The sequence below is a fragment of the Pholis gunnellus genome (assembly GCF_910591455.1).
Source record: "Pholis gunnellus genome assembly, chromosome: 20".
Taxonomy (NCBI): Eukaryota; Metazoa; Chordata; class Actinopteri; order Perciformes; family Pholidae; genus Pholis; species Pholis gunnellus.
Window position 1 is genome coordinate 19,820,983 of NC_136547.1, and position 16,673 is coordinate 19,837,655.

Here is a 16,673-nt window from a genome sequence, read left to right on the forward strand (position 1 = left end):
ATTATTATAATTGAGGATGTAAGATTGGGCATATTTTAGTTCTTGGATGTCATATTTATTGAAACATTGATATAAATAAATACATGTGAAGATGGCATCATTTCTAAATCATACAACCGTAAATTTAAGAAATGTAAAACCTGAAGCAGCAGTCCAAACATCACAGCTCCATAAACCGGCTGCACACCTGCTCCCACTGACTGTGCTCCTTGTGTTTGGATAGGAGACCTATTATGGAGTCACCAGAGTCCTTCAGGATGTCAAACTGTTTGTGTAAAGGGACAAGAGACGGGGACAGGACCCAGACCTGGGGGGCTCCTGAGGGTCAGAGGGACCCAGACCTGGGGGGCCCCTGAGGGTCTGAGGGTCAGATGATCGGTGGTTCACCTTAACCCACGTCCTCCTGTCACACAGAAAACACTCTCTCAGTTGTTGCAAAGTTCAGCTCTCTTACCGGCTGCCTCTCTCTCTCTCCCCTCTCAACACACCCACACACTTCTACAGGAACTCACCTGATTTCCTGTAAATGAAGAGGGGCGGAGCTACAGTGGTCATGTGATCCAGGTACATGAGAACAGGAAGAGAACCCTGATGTGTTCATCAGAAAGTTCAGACTCCATTTTGAGTCACAGAGCAGAAGGAGAGAAGCTGAAGGCTGAGGCAGGGTGAGTGTTGATCCAACGTGTGATTGTTTTACTGTCAAAGTGTGTGTGTGTGTGTGTGTGTGTGTGTGTGTGTGTGTGTGTGTGTGTGTGTGTGTGTGTGTGTGTGTGTGTGTGTGTGTGACTTCCTGTTCTCTCCTCTTGATTCTTGTGTCGTGAGCTCACAGTCAGTGTTAATGTTTTTCTCTCAGACTGACTTCAGATCAGAAGATGAGTGGTTGTGAGGAGGAAGAGGAGGACGGAGCAGAGTCTCTAGTCTCCGGCTGTCTGTCTATGAAGAGTGATTGGTCCAAAAATGAACCTCTCAAGTTCAGTAAAGAACCTGAACCTTCAGACACACAGTAAGAGAACTTCTACTAACTCATTCATAGGAGTCATTTTCAGTTCCTGTACCTCTGACAGTGTTCTCTGTAGATTTAGAGGTTTTGAGTTGAGTTTGAGGTTCTTCCTCTTAGTAGCAGTGACAGCTGTCAGTCACCTAGAAAAGCTGTGATGTAATCTAAGAGGACAACTACAAACTTTAAAAGCTTCTAAATATCTGCAGTAACAGTAGTTTGTGTATTCAGATCTACTTGAATGTCTTTGTTGTTATCAAAGATTCATTCTGAATAAAATTATCTTGATGTTTGCAGAGTTCAGTCCAGACAGAGAGCAGAGTCTCCAGGATCCATCTGTCTGTCTATGAAGAGTGATCGGTCCAAAGATCAACCTCCAGGCTTCAGTAGTGAACCTGGACCCTCAGACACACAGTAAGAGACTGTTTTTACTGTGAGCTGACCTGATGAAGATGATGCATTGAGGATGAAGACTAAATGTTCTGCTCAAAGATTTATATTATATTTTCATGAGATGAAGCTCAAAGGTTCACTTCCTACAGATTCAGAGCTTTCAGTGTGAAGCTTTAAATCTTTAGTAAGTGGACCTTTGAGTTCAGACTCTCTCCTCCAGATGTTGATCCTGAAGGTCTAGAACAAACATCATGAGCAGAACTGATGTAAAAGTTCTCTGCTGACAAAAACCAGACAGGAAATGGTCAACTGTGCATTTGGAGCTCTTCTGTTTTCATCACGTTTGAATTGATCCTTCATTTGATAGTTGACAGTAGAAAGTGACAGAAAACAGACATGAAGAAGGAAAGTGTGTGGACTTGAACCTGAGACTCCACTGTTACATGCTGTGTGTTAGACTGTTGGTCCACCACAACATGTAGACCTCTTCTGACCTCAGTTCAAACACAACCAACTCAAGCTGAGCTGATCACAGACACTGTGACACAGTAAAGGACATGATCAGCTCTCTTTAATGGAGGACTTTTACTGTGAAGGAGCTGCAGGAAGTGTTGAGTTAGTTCTAAACAAACTACAGACAGATCACTAAATGTTTCATCAGACAGCCTGATAGGAAAAGCAGCTGATTAGAGTTCATGAAAGCAGGAGAGTTTCAATAAAAGAACATTTTCATGACAGACTGAACGCTGAATTCAAAGAGAAAAGTAACACTTTAACTGTTCTCTGTGAACATCTGAGCTTCTACACACTTTAGTCCACATCTGGATGTTTTTCATCAACAACCAACAAATCATTTTAGTTCTAAATAAATGTCTTTACAGAGAGAAGAAGAGGAGTCATGATTCTGAGGAGGAGCTGACGTCCAGATCCAGAACCAGAGCTGGACTGCAGACAGCCAGTGAGACCAGAAGTGTCCAAAGTAAGACTGTCCATTTCTCTGCTGATGTCTTCATGTCTGGAAACAGGACGTGTTGTTTTAATACAGAGACACTTGTTGGATTGAAGGATGTAAACACACAAAGGAAGAAGGTCTCATTGATTCATAGACGGTCCTAGTCTGTTTTTTGACGGAGCCGCGGTGTGTTTCAAAGAGCAGATCGATCCGGGCAATATAACCAACAGGCTCTGTGTGAGGAATATGAACTCAATGTGAGGATGAATGTATTTATAACAACTAAAACACAGACACACATCTTTGATCCACGTCGTTCATAACTGGACTTTTAACAGTCGCTCTATTAACTTTGTCTGTCGGCTACAGCTCAACAAAACAGGAAATAAGAACAATCAACACATAGTTGATGTAATGTTCTCAATAACGGTCTCCTCCCTCAAACCAAAGCCACGTCTGTAGCTACACTGACTGGATCAACACTGTCTGTGCTGGTGACCAGAGAGAAAGCTCTCTGTGTTCACATCTCACTACTTTAGTAGCTTCTAACTGAATCTAACTGAAAGTTACTTTCACTCACGTGTCCCCGTTTGTAGGTTCAGATATCAGCCTGATTTCATTGTTCACTGATTGTTTTAGTCAAATCAATATCATATCTTCTTTATATGTTCTCTCTGGTTTCTCTGTTTCAGGAGATAGTGGTCTGCAGGAGGTTTTAGATGAACATAAGATCAGTCTGAAGAACAGATGTGAATGTGTGACTGAAGGAAGTGATGAAACAGGAAGTGGAACCCTCCTCAACAGGATCTACACTGAGCTCTACATCACAGAGGGACAGAGTGAAGAGGTTAATACCCAACATGAGGTCAGGCAGCTGGAGTCAGCTTCCAAGAAGAAGACCCTCCATGACACTCCGATCAAGTGCCACGACATCTTCAAAGCCTCAGCTGACCAACAGAGACGCATCAGAGTCGTTCTGACGAACGGCGTCGCTGGAGTTGGAAAAACCTTCTCGGTGCAGAAGTTCACTCTGGACTGGGCCGAGGGTTTGGAGAACCAAGATGTCAGTCTGGTGGTTCTGCTTTCGTTCAGGGAGCTGAACTTGATCAAAGATGAGCAGTACAGTCTTCTCGAGCTGATCCATGTTTTCCATCCAACATTACAGAAGGTCCCAGCAGAGAAGCTCTCTGTCTGTAAAGTTGTGTTCATCTTTGATGGTCTGGATGAAACCAGACTTTCATTGGATTTCATCAACAATGAGGTCGTGTCTGACGTCACACAGAAGGCATCGGTCAACGTGCTGCTGACGAACCTCATCGAGGGGAAGCTGCTTCCCTCGGCTCTCGTCTGGATAACTTCCAGACCTGCAGCAGCCAATCAGATCCCTCCTTCACGTGTTGACAGGGTGACAGAAGTACGAGGCTTCACCGACCCCCAGAAGGACGAGTACTTCAGGAGGAGGTTCAGTGATGAAGAGCTGTCCAGCAGAATCATCTCACACATCAAGACATCCAGGAGCCTCCACATCATGTGTCTAATCCCAGTCTTCTGCTGGATCACTGCTACAGTTCTGGACCACATGTGGACTACAGACCAGAGAGGAGAGCTGCCCAAGACCCTGACTGACATGTACTCACACTTCCTGCTGGTCCAGACAAAGAGGAAGAAGCAGAAGTACCATGAGGGACATGAGACGAGTCCTCAGGAGCTGACGGAGGCTGACAGGGAAGTTCTTCTGAAGCTGGGGAGGCTGTCGTTTGAACATCTGGAGAAAGGAAACATCATGTTCTACCAAGAAGACCTGGAGCAGTGTGGTCTTGATGTCACGGAGGCCTCGGTGTTCTCAGGAGTTTGTACAGAGATCTTCAAAAGAGAGAGCGTGATCTTCCAGAAAACAGTCTACTGCTTTGTTCATCTGAGTGTTCAAGAGTTTCTGGCTGCAGTCTACATGTTCCACTGTTTCACAAACAGGAAGACAGAGGTACTGGAGGACTTTATGGGGAAATACAAGTATTCATCTCTGGAGGACTTCATGAGAGAAGATGACAAGTATTCATATCTGGAGGACTTCATGAGAGAAGATGACAAGTATTCATCTCTGGACGACTTCATGAGAGAAGATGACAAGTATTCATCTCTGGAGGACTTCCTGAAGAGAGCCATGGAGAAATCCCGTAGAAGTAAAAATGGCCACCTGGACCTGTTTGTCCGCTTCCTTCATGGCCTCTCTCTGGAGTCCAACCAGAGACTCTTAGGAGGCCTGCTGGGTCAGACAGACAACAGTCCAGAAATCATCCAGAGAGCCATCAACAACCTGAAGGAGATGAGGAGTATTAATATCTCTCCTGACAGAAGCATCAACTTCTTCCACTGTCTGATGGAGATGAACGACCTCTCAGTACATCAGGAGATCCAAGAGTTCCTGAAGTCAGAGAACAGATCAGAGAGGAAACTCTCAGAGATCCACTGCTCAGCTCTGTCCTACATGCTGCAGATGTCAGAGGAGGTTCTGGATGAGTTGGACCTGAACGAGTACAACACAACAGATGAGGGACGTCGGAGACTGATTCTAGCTGTGAGGAACTGCAGAAAGGCTCGGTAAGTCCAGATGTGATTAACTTCATGAATCAGTGTAGATCAGTAGTTTAGTTCTTCTAATATAGACATTATGAAATTCATATTCTTAAAATAGTGTTCCAGTTGTTTAATACTAAATTATAATTCAGTTATATTTCATCACAGATGTTCTTGATGTTTGAAATGCTGCGAGTGAAAACATGTTTCAGTTTCAGTTGGTTTAGTTTTCACTGTGAAGTTAATGAACACAGTTATTCTATTTATTCCTCATGATTGTTATATTTTATATTGATATCATTCTTCCTCTATTTATCTTCCTTTGGGTGATGGAGGCGACATGCAAACCTGGTGAAACAAATGAAGGACTTTAGAGGTTGTGTTTGAGCTTTCATCACAACATGTAGCAGTATTTTACAGTCATCACTTCATGTACTTTAGTTATTATTACATCAGGAGCTTCTACAAGGTGTCTGACATCATCACACTTACAGGTAACACCTGATTATTTTAACACTATGCTGAAGAGTTTAAATACCATCTGTATCAGGCCACGCCCCCTTCTTAAAGATAGGACCAGAAAACAACAACAAACCAACTTGAGTTCAGGGTTCTACCTCAGACTGTTTACATACATTTACATGAATTGACTTTTAATTTGTATTAATATAGAAACTTCAATAAAGTCAGATGTGAGGTCCTAAAGTATGTGAATGAAGTTCGTATGACAGCATGAAGTAGCCAATGAGAGCACAGGAGGACACATGTTAGACTCCTTCACAGCCAGTGGGCTGTAATGATGGTAGCAGTGAGGCCAGAAAAGAGTCCACATGTTTTCATACGTTGCTGGTTTCCTCCTCAAACTATTCAACATCTTTTCAGGTCAACTGCAGGATGTTGATTCTTTTATCCGTTGCCTCCACGAAGGAGTTCAGATTTCTACTTTAGTAGAATTCACCTTTACCCAGCTGAGGAATAAGAAGTATTGTTATTGTGGTTCACATGAAGTCCTTGTATGTCTCCTAAGATCCAGACCCTGTAGGGTCAGATGGAATGTGATGTACTTCTACTTCAGAGGACAACATTGTAGTTCTACATTTACCTGACAGACAAATGTTAAATGTTGAAGATTCACATTTGACTCACAAAATAATTAAGAATTAAAATATGAATTATTATTATTTATTAAACTATCCAGCATCATGTAAGCTCCACCTTTAACAGACGTTAACAATAATCCTAATATTATTATTAATGTCATATTATTCCGTATTTTGATACTTTGGCAACATTGTTTTTTAACTTTCATGCCAATAAAGCCACTTTGACTTTAGTTTAAAAATATGATTTATCTTTATCTTTCTCTCTTTACTTAAAGTAAATATTTGAATGCAGGATGTTTACTGAGCAGTATTAATAGTTCTACTACTAATAAGAAACAGTTTTACATAATAAACATGTTTGAGTTCTTCTTCTTCTGCCAAAACCAACATTCCCAGTTAGAGAAAGACTGAAAAATAACTCAACAGCGTTTTCCTGAAGGCCTCAAATCACTAAATCTACCCAGAAAAACACACCCAGGTCTGTTCCTCACCGTCAGAAACATCAGAGAAATTCTTTCATCAGTTACTTTAGAGCATGGATTTAATGAGGGGCAGTAAAGTTATTTTTATATATGTGTGTATATATATATATATATATATATATATATAGACTGTATATCTGTCGTTTATATCTTTAAAACACTTTTTTTTAAGTTCAGTGTAGATAAAGGATGTTTTTATCATTAATATAATTATTTAAATTGAGTATGTAACTGTTGCTGATCATGTTGAATGCTGTAACAGTGATTTAGTAGCACAAGAAGAGAAAAGTCATCACATCAGAGAACTGATTCAGTGATGTCAGTTACACATCAATATATATCTGAGGTTTAGCATTAGCATTAGCCACATTAGCCTCCATAAACTGCTTCATACGAGACAAAGACTGTCGCTGTAAAACTCCAGAGTGTTGAACCGAGAAATGTTGCATTTTATTGTTCATGAATTCAACTTTTCATTTTAAAGTTTCATTATTTACATCGTCCTGTTTTTAAATCTTTTAATTTGTTCTTTTACTCAGAAATGAACTCTTTTATAAAGATCTTATGAACACCATGTTATGTGTTTAATGCTGATTCATGGAAACATATTTCTGATGACATCATGTTGAAAGTAATGCAGCCTCTTTGGTTTAATTGTGTTGAATATGTTCATTTAATCACATACAGGTCTAATAATATCAAGTAATGTGTCTCAGTCCTGTAACATTGCTCAGCTGTCTCTGGATGTGTTGGAGGTGAACCTGACAGCAGCAGGGAGCTCTAGTTGTTAAACTGCTTCTCTAATGAAGAAGGCTTCATGCTGACTTTGTGGAGACCGACATGGGATCAGATCACACTGACAGACTGGACATTATGGAAGCCTCAATGTAACCACACTTTGTCTCCCTTCATCTGCACATTAAAGAGAAACAAAGATTAAAAGTCTGCAGGGAGGAGAGAGAGTGATGAGAGTTATTGTTTCATGTGAAACACAGTGAGATGAGATTAGCAGAACCACTGATGTGAAGAGCTAATGTTCATCAAAACAGGAAGCAGGAAGTAAATATTAAATGTCCTCTTTCATAATAATATGTTGAAATATGTGTGTCATTCCAGACTTACTGACTGTCATCTCTCAGAGACTCACGTTGAAGTTGTGGCCTCAGCTCTGAAGTCCAACCCCTCCCATCTGAGAGAGCTGGACCTGAGTAACAACTACAACCTGGAGGATTCAGCAGTGAAGCCGCTGTCTGCTGGACTGGAGAGTCCACACTGTCGACTGGAGACTCTGAGGTCAGTTCACTGACTGAAAGGTTTCAGGATTTGCCTGAAAACAAAAGCTGAATATTTGTTAGAGTGACAGAAAGTAGAGAAATTAAGTGATTGACAGGAGAGTGTTTAGCTTCCACAGACTCTCATTGTGGTCCATCAGTCAGTGAAGGTGATGTCAGTCCTGATGAGGCTGTAGAGCAGGGTGTTCAATTAAAATACCAAAAGGTCCAGATTGAGAAAATCTCCTCAGGCAAAGGCCCGGAACATTACAATGCACTATTGCACTATTTAGTGCCTTTTATATATATATATATATATATTTATTTTCAAGAAGCCTAGTAGTAGTAGTTGCGTCTCTGTGTCAACAACTGTCAAATAAAGAAAATACACATCAATTATATTTTAACAATTATTATTCTTTTAACTGGATGAATTATAAATAATACATAGAAATACATCAATAAATGGTTTTCTCATTTCAAGTAAAATAATGTCTGGATTAAAGAATAACTGACAGAAAGCTTTCGAAAAATGTGCATCTTAAAATAAAGTAATTCATTTTAGAAAAATGAATTTCACTGAATTTTCCTGCAGCTTTAAATTCAGTTCATCCAGGTTGAAGTGATGTCAATCAGAAATCAATATTATATTTTTCTTATATTCTAAAAAGATACATTAGTGAGCATGGACTTCATCTGTGGTCTTTAAACCACTTGTTTCAGCTCTATTGTCTCTGGTCACATCATTGGACAGTGAACTCATGTGTTCGGATTCTGATCTCAGGTTTATTTTCTGTGACTTCATTTCAGATGTGAGATGGTACGTTTGCTCCAAAGAGTTGTTCTTTGTCTCGTAGTATCGCTTCATTCACCGCTTTGAATAATCGTTGTGGTCTCTGAACATGTGAGACAAACTGATTTTAAACTGCCCGTGTGGAGAATTAACCTCTCGTGTCTATTCTTGGTTATAGACTCTGGTCTCGCTGACCACTCTCCTCTATTTGGAGAACGTCATGTGAAATAGCTGCTGAGACTCACGTAATTGTCGTATTCTTCTTTCTCTTTCCTCGTCTCCCCCCCTGTGTCACGGTGTGTGAACATCTGACTCGAGTCAGTAAACTTGTCAGAATACTCTTATTTGATTGGCTGAGCTGCATCACGTGATGTGATTTACAACGCATTGGTCGGCGTGTTTCCTGCACCGCTGAACAAATACCGTAAAGGCTGAAAAAGGTGCGCCGGTTAAAATAAAGCGCTCCGTCAAAATAGAATCGGTTTTAGGTCCTGGGTCCGGATACAACGGCGTCTGGGTCCGGATCCGGACCGCGGCCCGCCTGTTAGTGACCCCTGCTGTAGAGTGTGTGAGGAAGATGAAGGAGGAGGATGAAGATCTGATGACAGCAGATACAAACTCTGTGTAAACAGAGAGAGACTTGAATGCAAAGCTGAATGAAGGTGAAGTTGTGAACTGTGGTGATCTTCATGATATCAGAAGCTGATGAGGCTGCTACAGAGACAACCACACAGCTGCTGTGGTGAGATTAAAGCAGAGCTCAGAGTAATAAGCAGCAGCCTAACACAGGCCCACACGTCTCCACAGAGCAGGCTTTGAGAACACAAGTCTCTGTTGTCATTACTAGAACAAGATGTCAGCTGAGACCAGTCATAGTGGAAGTGGCTCTTCAACAAGTGATGATGATGAATGACATCATCAAACTGTAGATGTTTAAGGTTCTAACTTGTTTCCAGGTTCTTGTTGACAGCAGGTCTAACTGTGGTTCTGTTTTCATGTTTTGTCTCTTTATCTGAAGACACAGACCTTTAGGTTGCAACAACAAACACATGTTGTTCTTAAAGGACCGGTTCATATTGGTTCAGGTCTTTCTCAACACAACACTCACGTGTCCAAACGTCCATTGAAGAGTTCTTGGTGTCTGTAATCTGTCCACACTGTCTGTGATGTTCAGGACTAAATCAACAGTCTAGTTCTGTAGAAATGACTTGTAAAGTTGATCTCAACTAATCTGAGGCTTCACATGTATCAAGTCAGTCTGTTGTGTTTGACAGTGGCTGTATTTGAAACCTCGTACTATACGAGCAGTTTGTGCTGATTTGACCAACATGTAGCATGTAGCATGTAGCATGCTAACAAAAGCTAAATCTACTGTGTGACAGAAATACCTGATGTTTCACTGATTCAGAAAGAATCTCCAGTCTACCTCTCCTTCTGTATCCCACAATGCAAAGCGCTGGAACAGCACATTCTTCGTTCTATTTCATAATTAAATTCACTAATGAGAACTTTTGAGGAGAGAAATCAACTTTGTAGATTTTAAATATTGTCAGTTAAATTGATGGTGAATCCACATGTACACACGATGTACTGTGTACACATGTGTACAGTACATGTACTGTGTAGTACCGTGTACATGTACTGTGTAATACCTTCCTCAGCAGTACGTAGCAGGCGGGTTGAACTCAGTGTTTCCTTGTTGAGCTCAGTGGAGGAAGAGGAACTCAAAGAGGGAATCTGCTCCTCAATAGTCTGTAACTTTGGTTCGTCTGACTCAGACTGCTGAAGCTTCATATTAGTTTCAGCTGAACTTGTGAAGTGATTTCTTCAGTGTAGTTGTGTTATGAAGGGACCACTTCACACTCAGTCTGACAGGAGGAATGATTACTGCCACCAAGAACTCTGGTGATGGACAGATGACATGAAGACACACCTGAACACATGTGGACCTCTCCTGTTGAACACATGAAGCTACTAAGCTACCAGATACACAAAGAAGAAGCTCATGGAACCAATGAAGTCATGAACCGTCTTTGAGTCCAACAGGTCTGATCTGATCTTGATCCTCTAGTTGCAGACCTGACTGAGACCAGCAGCATGGTGTTCATCTGTGTTGACATCAATAGGTGATGAATGTTGTGGTGACATTTGGATGATGTGTGTAGAAGGCTGACATGATGATGATCCACAATAACACAACGACAAAGAGAAAAGCTCATTGATGAGGACAGAGTCATGTTGAGCTACACATTTACAACATGAACACATCTGATTGGATTATAAATGGATTCTTATCTTCATCATTTATTTTTTATTCAGGTTGAGGAGCTGCTGGTTGTCAGAGATCAGCTGTTCTTCTCTGGCCTCAGCTCTGAAGTCCAACCCCTCCTCCCATCTGAGAGAACTGGATCTGAGTAACAACGACCTGAAGGATTCAGGAGTGAAGCTGCTGTGTGATCTTGTGGAGAGTCCACACTGTAGACTGAAGACTCTGAGGTCAGTTCAGTAATTTATGAAAAAACACAACTTACATCCATAAAGTTGTAAATTAGTTTTTATTCATATTTTCATGTTTCTTGAACTAATTTTATTCTGCAGTGACAAAAGAATGTTCTCTTAAAGAACCTGTAGAACATGTCCACTGTTAGTTGTTAAAGTAAATGAATGTTTCTAGTTGTTGGTCAATGGTCACATCTGTAGACAGAAGATCCTCTGAACTAATACTTGTTTTATATTGATGACGTTTACTTGATGAATAGAAATATTTCTTTTGGTTTCTGTTCATTTAAATGTGTTTTCACAAATAATATCTGATCATTGATGTTGATCTTTAGGACACACACACACACACACACACACGCACACACACACACACACACACACACACATCGAGTCATATTTCATAAAACAGCTGTTTAAAGGATCAATATAGTCTTGATCCTCTAGTTGCAGACCTGACTGAGACCAGCAGCATGGTGTTCATCTGTGTTGACATCAATAGGTGATGAATGTTGTGGTGACATTTGGATGATGTGTGTAGAAGGCTGACATGATGATGATCCACAATAACACAACGACAAAGAGAACAGCTCATTGATGAGGACAGAGTCATGTTGAGCTACACATTTACAACATGAACACATCTGATTGGATTATAAATGGATTCTTATCTTCATCATTTATTCTTTATTCAGGTTGAGGAACTGCAGTTTGTCAGAGATCAGCTGTTCTTCTCTGGTCTCAGTTCTGAAGTCCAACCCCTCCTCCCATCTGAGAGAACTGGATCTGAGAGACAACGACCTGAAGGATTCAGGAGTGAAGCTGCTGTGTGATCTTGTGGAGAGTCCACACTGTAGACTGGAGACTCTGAGGTCAGTAGAGGGTTGGACTCAGTCCATGCTGGTTCCAGCAGTATTGAACTAAACACTGATCCAGTATTTCCTGTAAACCTCCAACCTTCTCAGTGAAGCTGTGAGAGGAGAACGCTGACAGGCTTCAGGATTGGACAGAAAGTCAGCCAATCAGACGAGCCAGAAGCTTGTTGTGATCATGTGTTTGAGTTGATGTGAAGACGACTGTTGTTGTTGTGTTCAAGTCTGCAGGAAATCCCGCTGTTTATCAGCTGACAGCATCTCAACACGTATAGAGACAGTGGTCCTCATCCATCAATCTGATCTGATCTGTTCTCTCTCATTGGAATATTTCAAAGAGATGAGACGTTCAAATGTCAGTGAGACTGTGGTTTTTATCAGCTTTGAACCCATCATTACAGTGAGCAGTGAACACCTCTCTGTTTCTGCAGTCGTGATGCGTTCAGGACCCTCAGCTCTTTATCTCCACTGTGTACTTGAGTAAAATGTGCAGAGTGAACAGACTTGATGTCCAAAGTGTCTGCAGGTGTGTGAGCTTGGAGCTCAGTGTGTTCACTCCAATACGTTAAGATGAGAGCTGAAAGGACTGAAGTCCTGCTGCTCTTTCTACTGGATGAGCTGCATCACTGACTGACAGCTGATGAAGGGAGTCTCTGCAAACACTCGTTCATCTCTTCTTCTTCTTCTCTCCTCAGATGGAAGAATTCTCACTCAGACTGAGTCCACCATCATCTCTGTGATCCTCTGGATCTGATCAGAGGATCATCAGAGGATCTGGACTCCTCCAGTCCTGCTGCTCCTCACTGCACCTGGACCTGGATTTAGTTTAGTCCTTTGGTTCCTTCATGTGTTGTGACCCTAAAGTGTCTCTGCTGATGAGTTGTGTTCATGACAACATGACAGTAGATGAACACATGTAAATGATGTTTCTGCTTTGCTTCCTGTTGCAGCTCCTCCCTGTGGAACGATGGAGTTCTGCACTTTATTTACTCATATTTCTCAGTAACAGTGAGAGTTGATGTCACATGTATGAAGTTACCTTATTACCACCAATACCAGCCTTTTCTCATGTTATAACAGACTCAGATTAGCTTGTAACAAACAGGAAGAGAAGATAAAACCTGAACCTGAACTCAATAAATACATAAAAATATCTTTTATTTTCATGTTTTCATTCCGTCTTCACATCATGTTCATCGTAGTTTGTTCTTTGTTCTTTAGTGATCTGTTGTATTTAAAGTTACTGTGAGGAACTTTAACTTAGTGGTGGTTCTGTCGCCCCCTGTGGTCTAAAGCTGTAGTGTCTCTGAGCTCCAGACTCTCTTTAGAAAACCTCTCATGTTACTGCAGCAGGTCTGACAGTCTGCTCCTCTCAGTCCTGGTTCTGGTTCTCCCGTGCCTCCCTTCCCTCCAGCGGGTCCAGCAATACGTCCTGGGTCTCCAGCAGCGTGGTGTCGCTGTTGACTCCCAGAGAGGAGAAGCTCTGCTCCTGGAGGAGGAGGAGCTGATGCTGCCGGGAGCTGAGCTCTCCTCCTCCCTCCGGATCTGTTCACGGTGGACCGGTCTCTGATCAGGACTACACTGAGACTGGTTCATATAGAGGATCAGGACTACACTGAGACTGGTTCATATAGAGGATCAGGACTAACAGACTGGTTCAGGACCAGGTAAAGGATCCTCACTGTCTCTTTAGATCAACGAGGGTCTTTGGGGTGAATCCGTGTTTTGGGGTGAAATCAGTGACGTAAAGTGAGCAGCACGTCGAGACCACCAACCAAAACCTTCTCCTTTGGATGAATCGTTCACCTCGTTATCGTGCAGATACTCAGCTTCATCCAACGTCAGACAATCAAACAGAAACAACGTTCATGTTTTTACCAACAACACGGTGGTTTTGTTCACAAGTTCTCTGAACCTGTAAAACAACAACGAGTTCTCAAACTGGCTTCACAGCAACGTTCACATTGAACAACATTTAAAGCTAAACTGCTGCAGAATAAAACATTTACAGACATTCAACGTGATTCCTCAGAGTCGTTCTATGGAAGCTGAGTCTGTTGATGATGAATATTTACAGACTCGTCTTCATCATCGTCATCCTGATATCAGGACTTCATTAGTTCATGAAGTCACAATCATGACTTTCAGTCAATATTTCATCTCCTGCAAAGATCAGAGCTGTTGTGGCTTCATGTGGTCTAACGTCACATTATTATGTATTTTAGTATATTTTAGAGTAACGTTTGTGCCTCTCGTGTCTTACCGTTAAATTAGAGTCACTGAACTAAGCAGACGACTTTGTGACTAATAAATATCCTCCAGTCTTTAAAAGAAGATCCAGAAAGTCCTTCAGCAACACCTCCATCAGTCCTGAAGGTGTTTTTATGGCGGTTGGCAAACAGCTTTCGGGCGCTTTACCGCCACCCACTGACCTGGAGTGTGGACTAAGGACTCTAATGCGACAACCAAATGAAAAGAAATACATATATATATATATATATATATACACACATACATATATGTGTGTAAATAAATAAATATTAAAATATATATAAATATCTATATACATATAGAAAAAATAGAAGAAAAAAATAATTAATTTTTAGTCTGGTTGACTCTAAAAAGTTTCCAACATGTCACTAAAGCTTCTCTTTAGTACATTAATGATATTCTCCTCTCACATCTCGCTTAGACCTTTTTTCAAAACTTCTCTCGCTGACTCGTTTCTTCTTCTTCACAAAATTCAGTTTCCATTGTTATGCTTTCCGATAACACAGAGGGAACTGTTCACACCAGTATGGACACTCCTTAGTCTTGTCATAATCATCTCCTCTTGTTTAGCTTCTGACTTACTTATATTTACATTAACATTATTTCTTCCACTCTTCAAAGCCCCTTTTGCTGCTTTATCCGCCTTCTCGTTGCCATCGACTCCAACATGGACCCACACAAAATGAACAGCCGTCCGCATTTGATGGATTCTTAAAAATGATTGTAGTATTTCAGACAGTAAATCCTCTCTGCTTCTGGAGCGGCAACATTTCAAACTTGTTAGCGCTGCACATGAGTCTGATGCAATTACCACTAAGCGTCTGCTAAATGACTGTAATGTAGTGATCTTATCAGACCCATATATATATATATATATAGGTTACAGTCAATTTAGCATCATATCCTCATGTTTGATGATTCTGCAGTTTTAGGCAAATTATAAAACTAAAGTCAGTAGAATAATCAAGGAATGTCATTTAAAACAATGTTTATTGTTTCATAAAAAGGATGGCATTGTGGTGGAACATGGTTTTCATAATTCAATAACTGCTCCCTATGTGGTTCAAGAGTTCTTTAGAATCCTGTAAAGTATCAGCTTCATTCTTCTTCTTCTCGGTTGGTTCCATAAATACCACATTGTGTTGAGGAGGTCGTTCCTCTGAACAGAGCCACTGACTTCAGAAGTGAAGTGAGTCTCTTCTTTGCTCACTAGGACCTTATGACCACGCTGGGACTCCACTATGAACAGACAGCAAACCAAACCATCTGTCTGTCACAGTGTTCTCGCCTGTCTGTGGACTCTGTCTAACCAGGACTCATGTAGGGGCGTGGCCGACAGATTCAACATTTCAAAATCTACACTTTCAACACATCTCCATCACTTCTGTTCCCTGGTCACGACACATCTGTCCCGTTGCATTTGGTGGCCGACAGGGGAAGCACTCCACACGTCCCAGTTACACTTTCAAACAGCTGGATTTACAAATACAGTCTGTGCTGTTCATGGATGTCACATTCCCATTGTTAGACCACATTGCAACAATCCCAGAGCCTCTTATAACCGGAAACTATTCTATCCCATCGTCCAACAGGAAACGGAGCTTCTGTCGTGTCAGTGAAGGTCACCCTGGTTGGCATGATGCCAGAGCATTTGGCATCATTGATGTTGCTCTGCTTTAGGAAGAGGATCCTCAGGCCCTGGTCCAGGAGGGAACGCACATCATCGGTGATTCAGCTCATCCTCTGTGGAGAACGCTGATGAAACCCTACCGGGATAATGAGCACCGAACCGCCAGGCAGCGGCGCTTTAACCAAAAGCTGGCTGCAGCTCGTGTGGCCATCGAGCTTTTGATCCTCCTGAAATCCAAGTTCAGGAGGATCAAACGTCTGCACATGAAGGAAGTGGCAAATATCAAAGCAACTGTCACAGCATGTTGCATTCTTCACAAGATTTGTTTGGAGTCAGGTGACCAACTTGATGAAGATGAGCACGGTCTTCATGGCAAAGGTGGGATCTGCAGAGCTCAGGTAATGATGGTCATCTACAGAGACACACAAATCATGTTATTAAGGTATCGTACTTGTTTTTACTCACCAGCTGTCAGTCGATCAGCTGTTTCTCTTTTCATTTCTAACTGGACAGGATCCTTCATCATCCCTCATGATGATCGTTACTTTGTCCGTTGTTGCAGGTTTAACCGAGGTCCTTCAGGGCCTTCAGGGCCCTTTATGTCCCCGATTCCTTGAGGAGAAAAGACCTCAGCTGCTTGAAGTGGAGCAGATCTACTGTGGGAACAACAGACACGCCCTTCACAGTGATCGCTGTTGTGTGTGTGTGTGTGTGTGTGTGTGTGTGTGTGTTGCTGATTTTCCAGATGTCGTTCAAGAATGTTTTTCTTATGCTTTAATGTAACAGTACAATAAATAACTAATACATTTAACAGAACTAATCATCTTAACGGGCAT

At 41.5% G+C, this 16,673-nt stretch overlaps 1 protein-coding gene across 2 annotated transcripts; it reads left to right on the top strand.

Annotated features, from left to right (window-relative positions):
- The first annotated feature begins 584 nt into the window (after nucleotides 1-584).
- On the top strand, nucleotides 585-13,119 carry LOC306712198 (protein NLRC3-like). 2 transcript variants are annotated; one of them, XM_079181348.1, is made up of 9 exons: nucleotides 585-665; nucleotides 854-1,003; nucleotides 1,295-1,411; nucleotides 2,272-2,369; nucleotides 3,035-4,940; nucleotides 7,618-7,794; nucleotides 10,885-11,061; nucleotides 11,760-11,936; nucleotides 12,632-13,119. In XM_079181348.1, the coding sequence occupies exons 1-9, from the start codon at nucleotides 592-594 to the stop codon at nucleotides 12,654-12,656; spliced, it is 2,901 nt and encodes a 966-aa protein (XP_079037474.1). In that variant the 5' UTR covers nucleotides 585-591; the 3' UTR covers nucleotides 12,657-13,119. The 2 variants fall into 2 exon arrangements, with proteins under 2 accessions (XP_079037474.1, XP_079037475.1); XM_079181349.1 differs by lacking the exons at nucleotides 7,618-7,794; nucleotides 10,885-11,061; nucleotides 11,760-11,936; nucleotides 12,632-13,119 and adding an exon at nucleotides 5,252-5,804.
- The last annotated feature ends 3,554 nt before the right edge of the window (nucleotides 13,120-16,673 follow it).